This window comes from Centruroides vittatus, unplaced genomic scaffold (assembly GCF_030686945.1).
Source record: "Centruroides vittatus isolate TY-2023 unplaced genomic scaffold, ASM3068694v2 contig_355, whole genome shotgun sequence".
Lineage (NCBI taxonomy): Eukaryota > Metazoa > Arthropoda > Arachnida > Scorpiones > Buthidae > Centruroides > Centruroides vittatus.
Window position 1 is genome coordinate 1 of NW_027122178.1, and position 25,166 is coordinate 25,166.

The 25,166-nt window shown below is 32.6% G+C and overlaps 1 protein-coding gene across 1 annotated transcript in view; it reads left to right on the top strand.

Annotated features, from left to right (window-relative positions):
* The first annotated feature begins 5,001 nt into the window (after nt 1-5,001).
* The window catches only part of LOC136974706 (attractin-like protein 1), a 77,367-nt gene continuing 57,202 nt past the window's right edge, over nt 5,002-25,166 (top strand). The window contains exons 1-6 of the mRNA XM_067269645.1: nt 5,002-5,123; nt 7,480-7,640; nt 9,032-9,194; nt 9,269-9,359; nt 11,525-11,789; nt 21,398-21,578. Of these exons, the coding sequence (XP_067125746.1) occupies nt 5,041-5,123; nt 7,480-7,640; nt 9,032-9,194; nt 9,269-9,359; nt 11,525-11,789; nt 21,398-21,578 (944 nt within the window). The 5' untranslated portion in view covers nt 5,002-5,040. The remainder of the gene's footprint in view (nt 5,124-7,479; nt 7,641-9,031; nt 9,195-9,268; nt 9,360-11,524; nt 11,790-21,397; nt 21,579-25,166) is intronic.

Consider the following 25,166-nt stretch of genomic DNA (forward strand, 5'->3'; position numbering starts at 1 on the left):
GTTTTCTTGGACTCAAAGGGTTCGGGACGAGATAATGCATCAGCTATTAGGTTTATCTTTCCTTTGATATGGTTAATATTAAAATCATAATCCTCTAACTCCATAGACCACCTCATTAACCGTTTATTATGATTTTTCATGGTTCCTATGAATACCAGAGGCCTATGGTCAGAGTGGACCTCTACCTTGTGTCCCAAAATGATGGGTTTGAAGTGGCGGAAAGATAATATGATTGCTAAGCATTCCTTTTCGATCGTAGAATAGTTCACTTCAGCGCCATTGAATTTTTTGCTAAAATAGCCCACCGGGAAAAATGAGTTATCTTCCATCTGCCCAAGGACAGAACCAGCACAATAGTCTGACGCATCAGTGAATAAATGGAAAGGGGCTGAGAAATCGGGATGTTTTAATAAGGGGGGTTTTGTTAACAACATTTTAAATCTTTCGAAACTAACTTGGCAACTATTATCCCAATTGAATTTACTTTTCCTTTTTGTCAAATTTGTCAACGGTAAGGCTATGTCCGAGAAATTAGGAATAAAATTTCGAAAGAAGCCGACCATTCCTAAGAAACTGCGCACGCCCTTGATGTTGCGAGGAGGTTGTGCTTCACGAATTGCACGTACGTTATCTGGGTCCGGGAGTACTCCCTCCTGACTGATAATATGTCCCAGATATCGTACCTCTTCGACTACCCACTTACTTTTCTTCGGGTGTAATTTAAGATTGGCATTATAAAGAATTCCGATAATCCTATCGAGCAGCGTTATATGTTCCTCAAAAGATTTAGAGAAGATGACTATGTCATCTTGGAACACATAACAGTTGATCCCAATGAATGGTGCCAGGAGATTAGACATTACACCTTGGAAGAAACGACCACTATTCTTCGCTCCTTGGGGTAGGCGGCACATCTGATACTTCCCCCAAGGAGTCGAGAAGGCGTATACGTGACGCACAGATGGGTCGAGGTCGATTTGAAAATAACCAGATTTGAGGTCCAATACAGAAAAGTATCTATTGCCATGAAGCTTACTCAGAATTTCATCAACTCGGGCAAGAGGGAACTCTTGTGAAGCGGTCACTTCATTAATGCGTCTGAGGTCTAAGGTCATCCGTATTTCGTCAGCGGTCTTTTCCACAATGTGTATGGGAGAGTTCCATTCAGATGAACTCTCCTCTATAATGCCGGCCTTTAGGTATGATTCAATTAAGATCTTCAACCTTTTTAGGTAACATTCGGGGATTCGGTATTGGCGAGTATTTATAGGGCGGGTAGAATTGATTATGGGTTTATGGGACGGCCCTATCATTCCCTTCAGCTCCTCGATTGTGTTAGCGAAACACCGCGGGTATTTTCTAAAGATACTATAAACCCTTTCCCTTTCAACCGGGTCTAAACTATCAAGTCCTTGGATCTCCACAGGGACATTATCAAGACAATTAATGGGTAGAATTGGATTCTTACTTGGGTTGTGCCGTTCAACATTCATCGATTTCCTCAGACTGTCCACCAGTTCAGGGATGCTATTAATAACATCCATCCCCACAATACCCTCATACTCAACATGATCAGGGAAGGGCATACATGCAATGGTCGTGGTATGCGTGTGATTGCTATGAGTTATCGTAACCTGCAGGATTTGTTCACATTCAGTTACAATTCCATTAATTCCCCGGATGCCCATTTTTTTCTCTGCTACGATAGCTTTTTGGAGATAGGCGCTTGGTATCCGTCTTAAAGTTAGTGAATTTAATAGGGACTTTTCTGCTCCGGTATCCATGAGGAGCGTCATATCTATGTTGTTTATTGTACTCTGAATGAGGGGGAGACCCTTATTAGATTGGAAGACTTGCTTAGCCAGCTTTATCTTAATACTAGGAGCGCAATACTGGCTATTATTACGTTCCCTTACAAGTTTAAATTATACCTGCCCCGTTTTGGGCAACTACGAGCAAAATGACCGCCATCGCTACAAATAAAGCATTTCTTATTTGTGACTCTATCTTTCTTATCCTGATTACCTACGAGTTTACTAACTGCCTCCGTTAGGGCTTCGATCTGTCTCTCTAACCTGTCGATCTTGTCCTCGCAGTCAACCCTGGGGCTTGGGGTGTTATCATGCTCGCTAGTAAAAGGTCTAAGATTCGCTTCTGTCGCTGTATTAATTCCCCTTCGCTCGTTTTGGCCACTACACTCCATCTCAATCTTCTCCTCAATCTCTGCAAACTCAAACGCTTCCTCCAGAGATTTTGGAGATCGTCTGAATACATTATTTTTTATCTGTCCACTTAATCCTTTTATGAACCTCTCTAATATTATATCGTCACGCAGGGCTTCGATTTTACTATGATCTTTTACAGCTCTTGATAGCAGAGTTCTAGTACGTATTGTAAAATCCGTTACGGATTCGTTGACCCCTTGCTTTAAATTTAGAAGTTGATCGATAATATTCTTGTCCCCGGCCCTTCTCTTATCGAAACATTTGACCAAATCCCGTTTTATGTCCTCATAAGATGATGGGTACTGCTCTAAAAGACAAAAAAAAGTAGCCAAAGGTTCTCCTTTTAACCTGGCTTGGAGGACTGCTATTTTCACCACATCATTCCAGCCCGCTAGATTAGCGATATTCTCCACAGTTTGAAAAAACTGTCTTACGTTAACCGAGTCACCCTGGGAATTAGAAAACATGGGGATCATTCCCAGAAATCCCGTTACTACAAAGGGAGGGTTACCATTGGCCCCGTCATTATGTACGGTGCTTCCGACTTGGCTATTTGTCGCCATACCAACAAGAAAAAAAAAATATATATATATAAAAAAAAATAATCAACAAAAATTATAATAATACACACAAAAAAAAGGGATTCTACCGATACAGGATTATTGAGGAGCTGTTATAATCGGAATCCTGTCGCGGACGCCAATGTAGGATATGCACGTGGTGAGTGATTCACAATGGAATATAACACAAAATTATGTTCTCGTCACCCGTGTTTATTTACTTTGCAGGATTCCTTTACACTTCCGACACTCCTCGTTTTTACAATAATAACCCTTTCCACATATAATTCCGGCAGATGCTCGGATAGGATCGTTATGCGACCTCGCGACAAAAGAATATTCAGCGCGTTACAAAATATAAGGACTAAGACTAATTACTTAAAACTACTTATATGACTAAAAAAGATAGGGAAGAAAAGATAGACAATAGGATAGTTGGAAGTATGATAGAAAAGAATGGGTACCCAAAGTGTCGACGATCTTGGGGTGATGGTTGCGAATACTAGATTGATAATTTTCAGTGTTGTTGATTTTGGACGTCTCTCCAATCCTCCCAATAAAGGTTTTCGAAGTTCCTATATCAGAATATACTTCGGATTTCTCACGAACGTTGGCTTAGGCTTACCGTCCTTTGTCCTCCAGTTGATGCTAGAACAACCTGGAGGTCTTCACAATACGTCCTGTCCCTTCGACGTCTCAGTCAAAAAGTGACCTCTCCTCCTCCACTTAGCCCCCAGGCTACCACCTCTTCTTTGTATTCTAATTAGGTCACCCCCATTTGAACAGGGAAGGGTTAGGGAAGACAGAAGTTTCTAGAAAAAGATGGACAAAAGAACTAACAAAGAGGAAGAAAATGGACTAAATACTAAGAGTAATATATACAAAATATATCAAAATAAGGTGCACGGCCAATACAGTGTATTATTTATGCACTCTCCTTTTAGGGTTGTCTTAAATATTTCCAATGTTTGCAGTTTGTACTCCTCATATACTTATCTTATAAGTTTGCCTCATTGAAAGACAAGTACTCAAGGAACATAGGAAAAACCCAGGACTTACCTTAAAAAATAAATTTCTAATATTTTAAGAAGGATTAGTATTGTAAAAAATACAAATAATTAAGACTTACACAAATAAAAATAATCTTGTAGTCTTCCTTGTTGTCCTTTTGACAATCACAGGAAACATGATTCACATTGGCCTAGTTAATTTTTTCTTATAGGCTACTTCCCCGCCTGTAGCTATGTAAATTTAGTAAAAGTTCTGTGACTTTGGATATTTTCCATAAAATTTCAATAAAGAAATTTTTAAATTATCCAACATCCAACTTTATTTCACGTGAACAACTTTATAAATGTTCATTGATTGTAATTCATTCATTGAAATTAATACATCATTTTATATAATTATGAGGGACGAGGGACAATAAATATAGGGCATAGTAGCAAAAAGTAACAGTGTGATTGTTGATAGTGAGTTTTGTTGCAAAACTTTATTTTATGCCATGTTATGAAATAGTTTTGCATCAAAACTCAGTATTTCATATAGAAACATTTACTCAAATGATAGAATGTTGTTTTGAAACAAACATAATGGTCAACTATAGAAGTTACATTATTGCATATGATTAAATGTTTAACTTGCTGCTTATGTTCATTTTATGCTCTTGTGACAAAAGGTAAGCAATTTCTACTTTTCCTGCTGTTCCACATGTCATTATTTTTAATAGAAAATTTATGTTATTTATCCCTGCTTTTATGAGCTGTCATAAAGCAGAAGTAAGCATTTTTCTTGCAAATTACTACAAACAAATTCTAATATGGTTTAATTATAGAGATACTATACAACAAGTAACTGTTTCAATTATCATTTTTGAGAATATGCAATCTGTTATACTTATAATTTACTGAACGATACAGAGAATTTTTTCTTGGTGAATAACACAGTATCATACATATAAAAAAGTTAAGATGTTAAGCCAGATGAACATTCTTTCAAATAAAATATTAATGATCTATTGAAGACAAATTCTATTGTTGATTATTTAATTTCTGTCAGTGTTTGTTTAAAGAATCACTGTTTTATTTGAAAAGAAAATAATATGAACTTAAAGTAAATTTTTTGTTTTTTAAAATAGATTTTTATTACTATATATAGTAATAAAAATCTATTTAATTATATATAAAACATTAAAATTTATTTATTTTTTCAGTGGTGTAATCTTAAAAGATGGAGAAAATAATACATTACCTGAAATGGTTGCTCATTCTGGAAGAGTTTATTTATACTTCTACAGTGATGCTGCTTATAATATGAGTGGTTTTAATATTAGTTATAGGTGAGAATTTTTTATTTAAATATTAAGTTTTATTTATTAATTCTAAAACTTGATAAATTATTGTAAATTTTGTTTTTAACATTTAAAGTAAACATCTGTATAAAATGTAGTTAATTTAAAATATATTCCTTGATATGTACTTGATGTGTCTTATATGAAATTACATAATTTAAATTGACTCTCTTAAAAAGTAATATTTTAAAATATTAATTGAATCTGGATTTCAGAGGTATTTTTGGCTCTACATATTAGTACAAGATAGTGACGTAATCTCTTACCTTTGGTTTAAATTAATTAAGTAATGTCTAGCAGAAGATAGTTTGATGAAATCTGGCTTTAGGTATTTGGTAATCTTCGAAGATTCAAGCTTGAGTGTAATTATTAAACATTACATTTTCTTTTAAAATTAATATTTTTATTTATAATTTCAATTGTAAACAATGAATAAACATAGTATGTTGTATTTGATTAATATATTTTTAAAATTGTTTAAAAAATTTCATTTGGCAATTGCACATTTTACATATTGAGACAGTTTAGAGTAGGGATGTACAACCTGCGTCCCACTTAATATTTTTATGTACCTACTGCACTCTAAATTTTTTTAGATATATTTTCATTTATTTTGGTAAAGTGTGTTGTAAAACTTATTCTTATTTCACTGGATACACTTTGATGTCTTAATGACATAATTGGTGTTAGAAAACTGTTTTATCTAGAGAACTGTTATGAATATCGGGTAGTACATACTGTTGTGAACAATTCTTTTAGTGTATTAAAAACATCAAAACTGCTGAAAGAAATAGGTTGAGTGATTCCCATTTAGCTAACATTCTTAGAATTAAGACTAGTATTATAAAAGCAGATATTGACAATATTATAAAAGGAAAGCAATGTCAAAAATTGTATTGAATTTATTTTTATTTTGTGTTAATATAATTTCTCCTTTTACTGTCAATAATGCAGTATTTTTTGTAATAATATATATTTGTTATTAAAATTTGATATTCACATTAAGTACTCACTTTTCATATTTTAAACTTTTTGAAAGTATATATTTATATAAAGTATCTTTGTGGCCTGCTGAATATACCTAAATTTCTAATTTGGTCCATTAGGAAAAAAGTTTGGACAACCCTGGTTTAGAGCCTTGTATAAAAGATTGACTTTGCTGTAAGAATGTTATGTTCCTGAGGTGTAGAAAGGACAAAATGTGCAGATATTTTTTGTATTCTTCAATTATTTTTGTGAATTTTTAAATACTATAATATATTTGCAAAATAAAAGATACTCAGAACATATTTAGAAAGCAAAAATTTTATGCATATTTATGATTTTGGCTTTGATGATGACTTTGATAGAGTTTGATGGCCTTGCACAGATCATCCAGGATTTGATCATACTGTTTTGCATTCATATTTACATTGGTCACATCACCAGCAGTAGACCTTTGTGGTCAAAGAAGAAAATTAATATTACTTTCCCATAGAGTTACTTACCTTGATTTTCTTCTTTGAAGCAACATCAGGTGCTTCCAATGTATAGTTGCCAACTTGCTAACTGGTTCATGATGATGATACCCTGTTACATCTTTGCCTACTATTTGCATTAAAAATGAATCACCTTGTTTCTATTGCATCAAATATCCCAGTGACATTGCCATGTAATTAGCTTTTCTGTTCTGGTAAGAGTTGTGGGGAACCTACTGGCTGCACACTTTTTGGTATTTCAGGCAATGCAAAACAGAGTGAGTAGTTCTGACACTGACATCTATGGCATTTGCTATTGCTTGTATAGTTGTATGTCAATTTCCATGAATTAGTGTGTCCACTTATTGAACATTTTCAATTGAGGAGTATAGGGTCCTGAATCAATCTGTATCTGATGTGTTTTGTATCCATCAAGAAATTTCTGACACTCTAGTTGTTCATTGTCATCTGGGGTGCCATACAGAACTTTCTGTGTATGAATTTCCATTGAAGAAACTGTTTCTGCAACAAAAACTGAATGACCACTTGTTGGTCTTGTTCAAATGCATTTGGACTAACTTCTGAATTGTTCTGACAATCAGGCTCTTCTTTACATGCCTACATAGAATTTGATTAGCCAGTGATCATATTTGATTTGCTGGGTGAATTTGTTTTGAACATGTCAAAAATATCATATGTAACGATTCAAATGCAATTAAGGAATTTTTATGCTAAATACAATTTTTAATGGCTTTCAGCTCAAATGCTAATTGTCATTTTATCATCTGTAATGGTAGCTATGGAAGTTTCGTGTAGTTTGACTCATCATGAAACACATTCATAAGAAAAAATTTAAATTGTAATTCTTACTTTCTATAATTTAACAGTATCAACAGCTGTCCAAAGAATTGTTCGGATCATGGACCATGCATAGATGGCATTTGTACCTGTTTGGCAGGTTGGACTGGAGAAGCTTGTGACATATCCATATGCTGTAATGGTTGTGAAAAAGAACAGCATATTTGCATATGCGATCCTGGTTATACAGGTATTTATTTTATACATTTGATTAAAACTTGTTTTTATTTTAAATTATAAATACTATACTCAATTAATAATTTCAAATAAATTTTCCTAATGAATTCCTGAATATAATTGTTTTGTAAAAAATTATACACCATTAAAAATTTAGTGAATATTTAAAATAAATTTAAATATTAATTCAGAGAATAATAAACATGTCTAACTATTAATAACATTAAATATTTTCATTTAAACTATATAAATGAATAAAATGAAGACAAAAATATTTTAAAACAAATTACTATAGGTTTTTATAAGATGTAATTGAAATATAAAAAGTTAAAATTATTGAAATAGAAATTGATATCTCTTCCAGCTTTAAATTTAATTATTCCTTATATAATAACCCAATTCAATTAGCATTGCCAAATGATCTGCTGGATTAGTTATTGGGCTGTATTTATTGAAGTTGCAGGTTTGAGTCCTACTCCAGGTTGATCTTTTCTTCCAAGAGTATTTAAATTTAAATTCAAACTTAATTTATTTCTAATTATTAAATGTATTGTGAGATAGTGGCTTAACTGCCTTTCTCTAGCCAAATTGTTTTATTTATTTGTTCTAATTATTAAATTAGCTTTAATATAGTCTAATAAAAAATTGAGCAGTTGAATTGCAATTATTCTTTATTACTCTTTTTAATATTGGTTTAATTTATTTAAATATAATAACTAAAACAGTAATGTTCTCCTAAACATTAATAGTCATTAAAATTTAATGAATACAAATATAAAATGTATGAAATGGCGGTCAAGCTGATATACTGGAAACAGTAGAATGAGTCTGTCATTAATCAATACAGTAGTGTTTAGAAATGTTCCTAGTAATAACCTAAAATTAAATAATCTCATAAATAAATTATATTGTTCCTTATATTATTAATAAGGACAGTATCATCTTATCCAGCTGGTTAACTTCAGTTAGAAGTGATGATTGTACTGTAACTATTGTTTGTTAATTTCAAATTTTGAGAATGGGAATAATTTTTTTTTTTTTTTTTTAGTTTTTGTTTTTATATATTGTTTTATATATTATATGAATTTAATAAATTTAAAAAAACTTGTTCAAAAATGAGAAAAACAGGTTAAATTGAACTCGAATAAAGCAGATTTTTGTTACATAATGACAGACAGGTAACAGATCCATTCTATGCAGGATCGTATAGGTTTAATACATAGTGCACAGTTTTAATAGTCATATGCTCAATGATTGTGATCACATTTATATAATAGTATGCATTTTATAAGAAAGAACTGTTCTTAGTTGTGCATTTTATTTTTATTTTTATTACTGTTTTATTATAATAGCTTTTTAAAATTCTTATTTTGATAAAGATAATTTTTTACTGTTTATATACAGGGTCTGATTGCAGTTTTAAAATAGAAAATGGATGGTGGGAAGAAGTAATTACAAATACTGTAATGCAAGGAAGAGCATTACATCAGTCTGTTGTTGTGAAAGACAGCATGTGGATTATTGGAGGAGAGAATTTTAATCATGACATCTTCCAGGATATTATAATGTAAAATGTTTTGTTTCAAAAAGTAATTTCTGTAAGAGACTTAATATTATAGTAATTATTATAATTTTTGATAGGTTTAATTTTACAACTAATACTTGGGAAATTGTAGAAGTTACATCTAATAAGCCTGCTAACAGATATGGTCATTCGGTAATAGCATTTGAAGTAAGTAACTTTCAGCATCAGATCTGTTTTTTTATAGTTCTTATATAGAACTATATTCTGAATTACTGTATCTGTTTTACTTAAATACTTGATTATGCAGATGATTATTCAGTTTCTAACTGGAATTTTGATTATATGTAAAAACATAAATATTCTATCTGCTTTCAGTTTGTTTCTTTTTCCAGATATTTTTTTTCTACAAATTATTAAATATTGTTATTCATACTTCAAACAACTTGAACTTCAAATGCTTCAGAGTTCAAAAGCCAAATTTAACAAAAATTTGTTTTTAAGTTCAAACTGTGCATGGAATGAAAATGCACTTAAAGTGTAAAATACCTTTATGAACAAAGAATATAATCTCAAGTTAGCAATAATGTGTTAAAATTTACAACTTCAGGTATTATAATTAAATTACACATCTATGTTAAGTAAAAAGAACTTTCTTTTCAATCCAATATAACCATTACATGTTAATCATGGCATCCAAGAAGTGTGTGGAAACAATGAAGTCAAATTAGTAAGAGGAGGGATTGGAAAAGGATAAGATGAAAAAAGAACTTAAAAAAAGTGGTACAAGTGGTGAATCTGGCAACCATGTTTAAGATGCCAAAATTGAGTGTGCAACCAGTAAATGCAATTTTCATTTTATTATACATTATTTACACATTCTTTTTATTGTTTTTGAGTTGTAATTTATTATTAGGGCACTTGATTGTGTTATTTTTACCTTAAATCGTGTGTACTTGCTGTTTTAAGTTTATCGAAATGATTATTTTTTGAAGTGAGGATCTGGAAATAGATTAATTTGCTTTCCAATATTTCTAATATAAAAAACTGCTTCAGACTTTGAATGATTCAGAGTTCAAACTGCCTCATGGAATGAATTAAATTGGAAGTATGAGTACCACTGTATTTATTCCATCAATGTGGTAGTGTTTATATTCTAATAACACAAAAATGATTTTGTTGATTTTGAAATTATTGGACCACTGCTTCATTTCATTCTTTTTTGTTGGACTTGAACTGTTTGTTACTCAATATTCATTAACTGGACACTCACTTAGAGAAGAGAATCACTTGGTAAACAGTTTAGACTGTATGAATTGAGTTTTCTAGAATTTCTCAAGATAGAGAATTGATTGTTAAGGACAATTTCACATTAGTGTTTGACTGACTGTGTTTTATTGTAAAGGAAAAGTTAAAAATAGTGCATTTTTAACTTTGTTAGACTGTTTAGCCATGTTAGCCAGTTGCTACTCTTGTTTAACTTTGCAGATGTTTCTTCCAGAACAATTTACTTACAGTTTTAGTATTCAGCATTAATAGCGGTTGCATGATCCAAGAAGTTAATGCTTATCATATGTTTATTTTCTCAGAATAACATCAGCATCATCATTTTTTCTTGACTTCTATTTTTTTGACAAATGCAGTTTTTGCTATCTCACTTGTATGTTTGTGATATAGTATTATTACCAAACTGTGTGGTTAATCTTTTGAATATTTTAACTAGTTTGATACTTTCTTTTGCAAAGAATTTAATAATACATCATTAATTATTCCTATTTGAAACATTCATCATTTATATAACAATACTAGTTACTCATAATGATGACAAGGGATGACTCAGAATCCTAGGCCTATAATGGCACTAGTATGGTTATATAAATTAAATATGTTTGGAAGCGAGGGACTGAAAGGAGGTATGGGTAGCGTAACATTTATTATTGTTGTATACAATACTTACTATATTTGTATAGCAATCCAATTGGACACACAAATTTTTAGAGGAATTTTTCCTCAGAAAATTCAAATTTTTTATCATTTCTCAGCATCAGGCAAAATTCCAGTTGGGAATTGAATCACTCTTGTATATATTGGGTGTTTGAAGTGTGGAAACACTGCATAAGCTTTATTGCATATTCCATATCTATTTTTATTTACTTACATCATGGCTTCATATATCTATTGTGAAGTTCCATTCACTTTGAATCACTATGTCATGTACTGTACAGTACATTTGTGTTCTTTCCATTATATTGGGATTGGCTGCAGCACAGATATTTTTATCATTTGTTCAGACATTTGAACACTGTATATTGATGTATCTGTGAATGTAATTGTAAATTTTAATGCATTTTAACACTTTGAAAATATTTTTCTAGGACTGTTTATATATGTATGGAGGAATGCTTTATAATGGAACAGTTAAAAATGAATTATGGAAGTTTGATATTCAGAATAAATTTTGGAGTTTTTTAGAGAAAAGCAAAACAAATCATCAGTGTTCAACTAAACTGTGTAGCCCATTAGCTGCTGTTGGTCACACTGCTACTCTTGTTCCTGATATGCTTGGTGATAAAATAATAATAATATTTGGTCATAATCCAATATATGGTTACTTAAATACAGTACAAGAATATGATTTAAGTAAGTAATATTTATATATATCAATTTATAAATTCAAACTTAAGTTTATGACACTGAGCTTAAAGGAAATTAGATTAAACTAACGCTTCTCCCACACCGGGTTGTATAAACTTAAATACCTTCTAAAACCGATAACCGGCGTGAAATATTTTTCCAAAATGGCGAATGGGACTCCTGGGCTCTTCCTCAGGCCAATTCTTTTTGCTGGAACTGGATTCGATAATCGAACAGCATAAATAAATGGAACGTGTTCCGTTTTTTTTAAAAATTCGAGAACGTGCGGCAACCGCGTGCCATTCTAAACATTTAAATTTCTTTTATTCCGTTGGGAAAACGATGCGCGCATCTTATGATAATTAGGTGTGACGTTTGCCGATTTACGACCTTTCTTCCAATAAAAATTGCCAAGCAGTGGATAGGTTCATTTCTTCTTTGAAATTGATGCATGTTGTTGTGCGATCGGCCTTGTAAATTTCTATCTCTTCCAAAGTTCTCAGATGTTCTTGATGTTGGGTGGTGCGGATCACTTTTGCCTCATTAAAAATCGGTGTTATATCCGGGTTAGCTGCATACGTGGACAATGCCGTTGTGTATTTATGGCGGGTAATGTCGGATTTATGCTCCTTTATTCTAGTGCATAGTGGGCGTTTAGTGGACCCTATGTGCAGTAATTGTTTCTGCCATCTGTCGTCCTGTAAAGGGATACTATATACTCCCGGAAGTCTATACGGGTTATGTGCGTCTTTTCCGTTTCTCAATAGGCTGTATATGGAAGGGTTTCTCCGATAAGCGATTTTAATACCCTTTTTCTTCGCAATTGCGTTGTATATTGTTTTAAGGTGTGGGTTGTATGTCACCGGGGTCCTTTCTGTGTTTTCTTCTCTGGCATCTTTTTTCACTACGCTTTCTTGGTTCATTATACTGCTTGTATGGAGGTGCCGGTTATATAACTTTTTTACGATGTTACTGTAACCATGTTCTCTTGCTATTTTATTGATAAACGCTAATTCCAGTAACATCTGTAAAAAAGTTATATAACCGGCACCTCCATACAAGCAGTATAATGAACCAAGAAAGCGTAGTGAAAAAAGATGCCAGAGAAGAAAACACAGAAAGGACCCCGGTGACATACAACCCACACCTTAAAACAATATACAACGCAATTGCGAAGAAAAAGGGGTATTAAAATCGCTTATCGGAGAAACCCTTCCATATACAGCCTATTGAGAAACGGAAAAGACGCACATAACCCGTATAGACTTCCGGGAGTATATAGTATCCCTTTACAGGACGACAGATGGCAGAAACAATTACTGCACATAGGGTCCACTAAACGCCCACTATGCACTAGAATAAAGGAGCATAAATCCGACATTACCCGCCATAAATACACAACGGCATTGTCCACGCTATGCAGCAAACCCGGATATAACACCGATTTTTAATGAGGCAAAAGTGATCCGCACCACCCAACATCAAGAACATCTGAGAACTTTGGAAGAGATAGAAATTTACAAGGCCGATCGCACAACAACATGCATCAATTTCAAAGAAGAAATGAACCTATCCACTGCTTGGCAATTTTTATTGGAAGAAAGGTCGTAAATCGGCAAACGTCACACCTAATTATCATAAGATGCGCGCATCGTTTTCCCAACGGAATAAAAGAAATTTAAATGTTTAGAACGGCACGCGGTTGCCGCACGTTCTCGAATTTTAAAAAAAAAAAGGAACACGTTCCATATATTTATGCTGTTCGATTATCGAATCCAGTTCCAGCAAAAAGAATTGGCCTGAGGAAGAGCCCAGGAGCCCCATTCGCCATTTTGGAAAAATATTTCACATCGGTTATCGGTTTTAGAAGGTATTTAAGGAAATTAGATTTTGATACATAACAATTTATAGGTGTTTTTCACAAAGAAATTAAAACTATAAAAATGGATTTCAACTGTGTGCATAACAGAAATGGAATGTTTTATTTTTAATACAGATAATACACTTTACTATGCACTGTGACTCAAACTAATTGCATCAGGTTTATTTTTAAATTCTTACATTTCAAAATACTGTCTGTAAGAAATATTAATTATTTTCTGATAAAATATATATATTTAGTATAATAACATTAAAATATATACAGTTCAGCAATATCAAATTAATTACAATCATAAAAACTCAAAAACATATACACAGTTAGAGTAATTTAGTTTTTAATATCTGAAGCATGATAAGAAATATAGAATTTGAATATACACAAGTTTAAAAATATGAACATAATGCATTTGACATGACCCACATTACAATACTTAATATTTTATTCAAGAAACATAAATAAAAGTACTTTTGCTTAGATACTCAATTCAAGCATCTTCAATTAATTTTTTTCAAAAAAAACTAATTAAGTGTTTGGAAGATTTAACATATTTATGATATAATACAGGTATCCCTTGTATAACACAGTAGTTACATTCCAAAAAAGTTCTGTGTTATGCAAATCCATGTTATATGAATGGACTAATATGAAACATGGGGTTAGGTTCCAAAAATTAGCAAAAGTATACTATTCTTTTCTGCCACTAAGAGAAATATGTTTTAAATTGCAATCAACAATTTATTTTTCATCAATAATTAACTAAAAATCACAATTAAACATAATGTATTAGCCTGTGTGTTAATATTAATTTTAAATGAAGGTATTTTCTTCTTACAAATTATCATCATCTGAGCATTTTAGTTGATTTTCATCAGAAATATTAACATCATTTTTTGTATTTTTACCATAAAATTTTTTATGTATGACAAAATAAAAATATGTTATTAATTGAAAATTTGTTCTGACAGGTCATGTTTGTTTAATCAAGGCCCAAATGATTTTTTCCAGAATTTATGTTCAAATACAGAATTATTCAAGTTAGAAACAATTCTAGTATCAAAATACCACTGTATTTCATGCCATTTTTACAAAGGATTACTTATTTATGGTTAAAACAGTTTAATAACACTTAACTAAATGGGTTTAAAATAATAAACTCTACTAAATACAAAGATTAATCTACAATAACAAAACACAGGACAGTCTTAAAGGCTAAAGTGTGAAAGTAATGACAATGACACTTGGTTGATAGAAAAGCTAGAACAAGAAAAAAAAAATTGCATTGTCATTTTTCATTAAAGTACACCTGACAAAAAGCACAAAATAAATTAAACATTTTAATATTCTAAAATTCATGAGCAAATTTGAGACAACATGCATGCATACTTAAATTAAAAAATATCAAATAATGGAGTTTGTACTTAAAAAATTGTAAAATTTTGTTTGAAGAAGTTTCCAAATTCTCAAACCGTGTTAGAGCAAAACTGGAAACCATGTTTATTTTCCAAATTTCCCAAATTTCCAACTGTGTTAGAGCAAAACTGTGCTGTAGAAGTGTCATTTTGTACAAGGTTTGGAAATATTGTGTTTTTTGTACAGAAAAGAATAATATAATCTCATGCATTTAAATTTGTTAGTGCAGAATTCTTGTATATATTATTTGTCTTAATATGTCTTCTGTGCAGAATAAAGTTTCTTGATTTCTAGGTGTTAACAATTTCATATCATCCAACTTGGTTTGTAATTTTGCTCTGGGTTGAAATGGCCAAGTTGTTGTAGTTTTTTGATACTTTGCATTTATTTCATGATCTGTAATATATTTGTTTTAGTGTCTTATTATTGAACTAATATACACTAAAGTTTTGATTCCTTATTTAACTTTTCTCTACTTTTTCACCAGCTGTTATGTAGCTGAAATGGAAGATTCTTGAACAATTTAATAATCTATTTCTTATGCTGTGCTACAAACAAAGATTGTGGGAATGAAAGAGATGCACAGGTTTTTGTCTGGTGTTAATATATTTGAGAAAACAATTTGTGCTTAATTTTGTTGTGTAAATAATTAAATTTTGAAACTGAATAACCATTACTGTTGCTTTTTGAGTTCTTAGTTATTATGGATGCTGATGGGGAATGGATTATTTGTCTCCTAGTCAGAGTGGATGAGCAGTGTGAGTTTGTAGGAATGTGAGCACTGAAACGAGTCTCCTTCAAAAGATTAACCCATTTATTATAAACATTCAAAAGGAGCTTACAATAATTTTTTAAAATCACTTCTAAATATCTCTTAAGTTTGAATATGTGTGATTTCCCTTGATGTGTCCCTTGGCAAGGATGCCCTGGGGTGTGTTGATCTCAAGTGTGGAGCTTATATGGAGTTAAATAGGTGAGCTGGAGAAAGTCCTAGGTGGTCTCAGTTGAGAAGATGAAGCAGCCCATTTGCCCTTTTTCCATAACTGCTTAAAGTCAGTGCAAGTTCTAAAAGATTAGAACTTGCACTGACTTTGAGCAGTTATGGAAGAAGGGCAAATGGGAGAGGATATAGGTGAACAACTGGTGGGAAAAACCCAGTGTTCTTGATTCTGCAGTTTATATAGGATTTTAGTAGATTAATAGGGTTCTGATTAATTTAGCTCTTCCTTCTTTGCTTTTCAATTGGTGACCATTCTGTTTCCAAGTATAACAAGACTCAGATTAGAGTGCAAGAAAGGTAAATTGTTCGAGTTTGCTTCCTTGAGTGGACACGTATAAATTCTCACATTATTTCTAATTCTGACTTTAATGCAGTCTGGACACCCATTTGTGTGTCCTTATTGAAGATACAAAGGCAACATTAACAGATAGGTTTACTACTGTTATAAAAATGTCCACAAGAACCTTACTTTATTTAAGACTTGTTACCTTGAGAAGGAGTCCACAAAAATTAGAGGACAGCAGTTATTATATGATTAATGATTATTATCCTCTAATTCTTGTGGACTCCTCCTTGATGTATGTCCTTAAATAAAGTGTGGTTCTTGTGGACAATTTTATAATACTTATACAACAAGGAGCCCACCAGTGATCAAGCAGTTCTGTCGCTAAACACTGGGAGTTCGACTGGGCTCAGACAGGCTGACCACATGGAGTTTTCCAAGTTTTCTCCGTTTGTAACACCTGAATAGGGGCCAGTTTCCCTTACAAGACCTCCCGGAAGGCGTTTTTTCTTGCATAACATCGCGCACCAGAAAAGGCAATGGGGAACCACTCTGGTTGTAACTTCCCCCAGGATACACCTTGGCGCCTTACTAATCACTTATTAACCTGCACCAGGTGCTTGCCGATGTCAGGATTTCTGATATGGCACGCAGAGAGAGAGAAATACAATAAGGACAAGAAGCAATTAATATAAAGGTTTTCTACTAGTTTTGACTGTTTCTGTTTTATGAGTATTAAGGTGGTCTTTTTCTTAATCTTGTATCATCCTTCATCTGGTTACTAGAGTGTATCAATTTGTGGGAAAGGTATTAGTTGGCATCCTCAAAGAATCCTGTATTGTGTTGAGTGAATAATAAATTTCAATTTTTATGTTATTCCTTTGTCTACATAGTTCACTCTTTCATCTCACAATTAAGGATTGCAATCCAGCTGGATTTTTGCTGGACCAACATCATTCCAGCTGGATCCAGCGCAGATGTATTTTTGGTGCAGTAAAGTGTTATCTATCTATCTATCTATCCATCCAGCAATTTGTGGTTTTTTTAAAGAAATAAAACAATTTTTTTAAAAAATACTTAAGAAGCTTTATCATTTAGATTAGTCACTATAAATCAGTAAAACTTCTTACACATTTAGGTAGTAAATTTAACTTTGGTTTGGTTTAACACTTGAGATAGAGATAATTAACTTTAAATGTTCAGTTAGATTATAATTATAATGTAATCTTTAAGTTAAATAATAACAAAGGTAATTCTACTAATTAATTTATAATAATATAAATTAATATCCGTCCGATATTCGTCCTTACATTATTATAATATATTTTTTGATTCACTAACACAAGATGTGTTACCATTTCAACACTTGGTGGTATTTCATCTTTATTTAGTTGATACGGTTACAAATAAGATAACACGTTTTGGGCACTGCCCCTCCTCAGATGAAATAACACCAAGTGTTGAAATGGTAACACACCTTGTGTTAATGAATCAAAGAAATTAAGACAACATGGTTTCAGAAGATTAAAAACGGATTATAATATATTTTATAATAATGTAAAAATGCATAATCAGTGGCTAAGTGGCTATCAGTCTTACCAGTTTTCTAATATAGGCTCTACATATCAGTCTGTAGTTATTTATAAGTAATTTTATTGTTAGTGTTAGTAAAGTAGTGAGTAAATAATGAGTAGTAGTCTAGTATGGTGGTGCTTCATATAACGTACTTAATCCGTTTCAGGTGCAATCTGTTAAGTGAAAAGTTCGTTATACAAAATGCATTTTCCCATAGAAATACATGTTAAAACATCTAATTTGTTCCGTAGCCCAAAATAACCATACTGTATCATTAAAAAAAATGAAAATTGAGCAGTCACCAATTATGCCGAGTAGTCAGATGTTGTGAGGAGGAGGTGGAGGAACACTTTCTTCACACATTCATGCAGACACACACTTTTTACACATTGCAGCAGATCTCTTTTTATTGTTTTATAATCGGAGTCAGATTCAGGAGAGGCTACTGGGGCTTGTTCCATTCTTTGTTTTTTGGCAGCTGGCTTCTTGAAAAACATGTCTAAGGTGGTCTGTTTCTCTCTCTCTTCAACACCTGTCAGAAATGATGAGTCGGGGTGTCATTGTAGAGATCATTGATCCTGTTGGCCTCAGCTGTGTTTGGATAGTGAGTGTTAGTAAACTCCTGAACCTCTCCCCATTTGACAAGGAAGTCTTTGATGGCAGCAGTTGAAATTGGTTGATTGGATTGCTCCTCCTCTTCATCAGATGAAGCTTCCCTTTGAGCTTCATCATGTTCCTGGGCCAGAAGTGCTTGGAGCTCTTCAGTTGTCAGCTCTTCTTGGTGTTCTTCAATGAGCTCCTCCACATCCTCCACTGCCACCTCCGATTCCAACTCTCGGGCCATTAAGATAATCTCCTGCACCACTTCTGTATCCTCAGCTGGTTCTTCCTGGGTCCATTCTGGAATAAACCTCTTCCAGGCTGAATTGAGGGTCTTCTGCATGACTTCTCCCCAGACCTTCTGGACGAGTCTGATTGCCACAAGAACATCAAACTTCTCTTTCCAGAACTTTCGGACAGTCATGTCTTCACAAAGCTGACATTCTTCAAACACTTTCATGAAAGAGAGCTCTGGTGTACAGTTTTTTGAAGTTAGCAATGACTTGCTGGTCCATTGGCTGAAGGATGGCAGTGGTGTTTGCTGGCAGATACTGCACCTTGATGAAAGGATAGCTTTCTTCCAGGATATCCTCCAGGTCTTTTGGGTGACCAGGGGCATTGTCCAGTATCAGCAGGGCTTTGAGTGGCAGCTCTTTGTCCAGCAGGTATTTCTTTACAGCAGGAGCAAAGGTTTCCAGGATCCATTCCTTGAAGACAACCTTGGTCACCCAGGCTTTTTGGTTAGACTTCCAATGGACAGGCAAGTTGGACTTGACAATGCAGTTCTTCTTGAAAACCCTGGGATTTTCAGAATGGGTAAACCAGCAGGGATTTGGCAACTCCTGGCAACGGCAAAAGAGTGGAAACATTATTTGCACTTGTTCACAGAAAGTCCGTTGTTTGCCTCAGGTAACTGCCAAACGAAAAGTCTGTTGTTTGCAGCATTTGTTATTCGAGGCATATGTTATACGAGGCACCACTGTAGTTAGTTATTATTATCACAATCATGAATCACATACATTCATATCATCATATATCTAAGATACTGATACTTGTTAATTTAATTAACTATTTAACTAACTAGGTAGTCTCGGTTTCTCACTAATTTTTACAATAAAATTGCCTACAATAAAATAGCCTAGCCCACTAACCATTTATAGAATAAAAGTTAAAAACTCTTACTTAATAGAATTAGAGTAGAAGTTATAAAATATTAGCCTTGTCTTGAATAAAGTATTTTAAAGGATTAAATAAAATTAAATCAATCACTTCTGTTATTTTTTTGGCTTTTTAATAAACTGCATATATATAACGCTGTGGAGAAGGCCCTTTCTGCCTCTACACTAGTTGGTTTCAGGGTCATCAAATAATCATAAATCGTTCCGTTATGTGATTCATTGATGTCACAACCGACCATAAATTAGAATTATGCACCAGGACTAGGAGAGGAATTACTTATTTTATTTAGCAAGAGTGGAAAGTCAACTGGCAATTAGATCAGCAGAGGTAAAAGAGCGGGCGGTGCAGTGTAGAGAGGGGGTGTAGCACATGCCACACTGAACGGCAACGTTGCTCTTGCTGCTGAGTGATAGCACATGTAGCAAAGCGGCAATGCCGACAACATAGACTTTTGTGCCATTATCCAGCTGGATTACTGGATGAGGGATCCAGCAATTGCAATCCCTACTCGCAATATCATATCTACACAGTTTCTTCTAAAATAATTTAGATTTATAGCTGAAGTTTAATGCTTATGTTTCATACATTTTAAAATTTCCATTTTCACCTTTACCATTATATTTCTTCAATTAACTTCTGTAGAATAGCAAAGATTTGTCTATGAAACTTGTTTCTGTACTAGGTAGTGCTCAAATGTAATGAAGTGGGTTTCTGAATTTCTTTTGCACCTCATTTCTGCCTATGTACCGGTACATGCCACTCCTTTCACTGATTGTCTATAAAATGCCTCTAAATTTAGAAAAAATTGTGAAAACTGCATTTATTTAGGATCTAAAATCGCTGAGATATGAATTTTTAAAGTTGTGCTTGACTTTGAATTAATCTGTGTAGTTATTAAAATTATCTGTTTGAGATTTAATTCATTTTTTCATTTGATATGAAATTTGTCCTTTGTATATATTGTACTTAATGATATTAGGAGAGCAAATTCAATCTTTCAGTGTTGACAATTAAGAATTTTACACTGCAAATACATTTTTGACAGTGAATATTGCTTTTGCTAGACATAAATAATGTGAGATGCTCTCTGTTTATTATCTGTTATCTTCTATGTTTGGAAAATACTTTTATGTATATGTCAATACCTTGTTAGTTTTTTCTATTGTTAATTTTACCAACAATCTTTAGTGTTGCAACTATCCATAATTCAAAAGTATTGCTTCTAACTTCATATAATTTAGAGTAATTTGATGCTGATTTTTTTCTCATTTATTTTCATTTTCTGTTACACTGTTACATTACAAAATGGAATTTGTAATAGTTTGCTTTTAAGCCATCATACAATTAGCCTCTGCACCCATTAATAAAATTGATAATATAAATTTGTTTTCTTTATTATTTAATTTTTATAATTGCTATATTGCAATAAAAGATAATTTTTTTTAATATGATTTGAATAAGTAAAGTTATAGTTTACAAAAATTATTTTTATATTACAAAAAAATGTTTAATTAGCAACTTATATTTGAAATCAAAGACACAAAAAACCAGTGCAGAGAACTTATATTTGAGCTTATGTATAACTTAATATCATTTGTATTAGAAATTATATTTTCTTTAGTGTAATCATTATTTTTATCTTTTTTATAAAATAAAATTTGAATTATTTATTTCTTTCATTTTAGCTACTGGAAATTGGGAACTTACTTCAACAAGAGGAGCTATTGTTAAAGGAGGATTTGGACACACAAGTGTTTATGACAAGAGAACAGAGAGAATATATGTGTATGGAGGTTATCACTCTTTTGGTTCTGAAAGTGCTTTAGTAGATTTTTTGTATGCTTATAATGTTTGGCAACGAGAATGGTAAGATATTTTTTGTACCTAATGATAAGTAGTTTAGGCTTTTTCTCTTATTAGTTGTAGATAAAGTCATTTTACCTTGCATTCAAACATTTCTTGTAGATATGGTAAATTAAACATGAGTTTTGACCACTTAAATATTTGTTTTTATCAATTGGAGGTAAGTTAGATATACTAGTAAAATTTCTAAAAATGATCCTAACTCAGTTTTGAAAAGTTTTAGTTATGGTCTTTTTTCTTAGCATGGGAAGCAATGTAAATATAAATTAAACAAAAGATAAAAGACCTTCCACAATACATACAGGTTTTGGCCATTGGTGAAATTGGCTGAAAATTTAGTACATTATACTTTACTAACTGATGAAGTCTCAAAACCAGAAAGGTTGAAAATGGCTGGAATTTTTGCTAGAGCTATTTGAATATATGGGAAGTGTATATAACTCACTACTTATCACACTGGAATTACTTCCAAAAAATTACATACCCAGAACCTTTTACAGTGTAGTAACTCATAAATATTGTCACACAAACATTTTCAAACTCCTTCTGGGCTCTGCTTCAGGCTCCAAATCGTTTCTAGATGGATGTTCGATTGCTGTTAAAAATTAGTTCGATTGGCATGTCCTTAAACGAACATTCATCTAGAAACGATTTGGAGTCTGAAGCAGAGCCCAGAAGGGGTTTGAAAACGTTTGTGTGATGATATTTATGAGTTACCACACCGTAAAAGGTTCTGGGTATGTAATTTTTTGGGAAGTGTATATACACAGTGATAACAAAAGTGGTTCTTTCTGACAACTTATTTTTGAAAGGTAATATGGCATCACTGTAGATGAAAAATATAATACATTATGATATATCAAGTACTATTCCAGAACACTGTCAATATGACAGGAAAATGCATTGCTGCACAACACACAAGGAATAGCATTCATTATTGCATAACATAGGGTAATGAAGAAGTGATTAATAGTGTGATTAGGTTTAGATAAGCAATTATATAGTTCTGTTTTATTTAATAGCATTTTAATATTTTCTATTAAAGTGAACCATTTTCATATTTATATTTTGCTAACCTAACTGCATATTCAACCACTCCTGTATTGCATTTGTGTTACACAGCAGTGCATGCTAACTTTTGTGTGTTCTGCAGCAAAGCACTTTTTAATTGTATTTGATAGCTTGTTCTGGAATCCAACTTGATATTTTGGAATGAATTAAAAGATAATAGTGCATATTTTTATCTACAGTGATTGACTTATTATTTTTGTAAATAATTAGCTGAGGAGAAACTTTTGTTTACCATCTTGTATACACACCTTCCATATTTTCATATATAACTTCTCATATTTCAGCTCTAGCAAAAAGCTATCTATTTTCAAGCTTTCTGACAATTGAGACTTTTCATCAGTTAATTAAGAATGATAAATTACTAAAATTTCAGTCACTTTCTTGTGACTGAATCACAATGATTGTGTAGGGTCCTTTTGCTTTTTCTACTTTCCTGGTTCTTATATATAACAGATGGAAAGTATAGTGATTGGTCAAAAAATAACCCTACCAAGATTTTCATATTTTTGGACTTGTAACCTTGAAATGTCAAGAAATGCAAAAAAAAAAAATTCAGGGTTTTTCTCTGTATATGGTTGTCTGTCTAAGTGTGTCATGGGCACAATTTTATTTATACACTTTGAAGCTTAATAACTCATGTACTTTTTGTTGAAAATTTCTGAAATTTTGCAAGAATATTTGTGTATTAGGATGATTGATGCTATTAAGTTTTGATATTTAAAGGTCAAGGGGTGGGGATATACAGGGGTTGCATATCATACTTCAAGTGTAGTCAGACTTAATGAAGATTTTATGTTATTAGGATGTGCAATTTTTTAAAACTCATTTCTACTCTCAAAATTAAGCTTTTTGCCCTTTAGAATAATTAAAAATATAAAAAGTTTTTCAAGATGCAGCACACAATTTTTTACTGTTGCCAGGAAAGTTACTCAACTCGTTGCTGGATTTTTTTTACTTTGGAAGCAAAGTTTTCAAGAACTATATTATAAATATCATTTCTTTATTAAAAAGTTCTTGTTTTGGAGTATCTATATATATAAAAACGAATGTATGTCTGTGTGTGTGTGTGTGTGTGTTTGTCCTTCATGCATTACCACACCATTTATCCGATTGCCATGAAACTTTGGGAAGTTGTTTAATACACTCCCGCGAAGGTTTGTGGCATATGTGAAGATCACCATTTCCCCCCTTTCAAAAATATATTTATATATAGATTAAGGCTTTTATGTCCAACAGATGGCGCTAACTTCAGACAACCTAAGTTTGCTTTTCTGTGAGGCATTATGCTTTTCTGTGAGAATGGACTAAAGCAGATCATTTTCTACCTATCTATATAAATAAAATACAATGTTTGTTTGTTCCTACCGATTCCTTCGAAATTTTGACACAACGTTGCATTCGAATACGCACGTGTTTTTATATAATATACATGTCGAAATTCTCCCTACTGGGTGGAGATGGACGGGTTTAAGGCTTACCGTGAAGAACTCTGGCTTTTATTATACTATTTTAGACGCGTGTTTGATTGCGTTTTAATAGGGTACGTCAAGAGAATGTACACTAAGAAGGGATTTTTTGAAATTCCCCTCACGGGGGAAGTATCTATATATATAAAAACGAATATGTCTGTCTGTTTGTCTGTTCTTCATGCATTACTACACTATTTATCTGATTGCCATGAAACTTTGGGAAGTTGTTTAATACACTCCCACAAAGGTTTCTGGCATATGTGAAGACAACCATTTCTCCCCTTCCAAAAATATCTTTATATATGTATTTGTGAACTGTTATCTATATATATATAAAAATGAATGTATGTCTGTGTGTGTGTGTGTGTGTGTGTGTTTGTCCTTCATGCACTACCACACCATTTATCCGATTGCCATGAAACTTCGGGAAGTTGTTTAATACATTCCCGCGAAGGTTTCTGGCACATACCAGAAGGTTTCTGGCACAACCCAGGGCCCCTGGATTTACCAATCCAGGGGCCCTGGGCACAAATTCGGTGGGGGTCCCCCCTTTAAGAGTAGGCAAATTTGATGATTTAGAAAATTTACACAAAATACTGTACTTTCAATTAGATTTGAACTAGGAAGTTGTAAATTTCATTTAAAAATAAGGTTATTGTAAACATACATATATTTTATAGAGTAAAACTAATTATTTTAATTTAACTGAAAAATACCTATGTGAAATTTTTTCCCGAAATTTTCCGATTTTTATAGGTTTTTTCTCGGGTTTGGTTTTCTCTGCCTGTTGTCCTCATGATTAGGCCACACTAGGCTGTCGCAGTAATAGAAAAAAAAATTATGTTTAAACATAATTTTTTTTTAGTTTTGTGGTGGCCCCTATTTTGTGGGGGCCCTGGGCACAGGCCCCAAATGTCCTTATGTAAATCCGGCCCTAGGCACATATGAAGACCACCATTTCCCCCCGTTCAAAAATATATTTATATATGGATTAAGGCTTTTATGTCCAACAGATGGCGCTAACTTCCGACGACCTAAGTTTGCTTTTCTG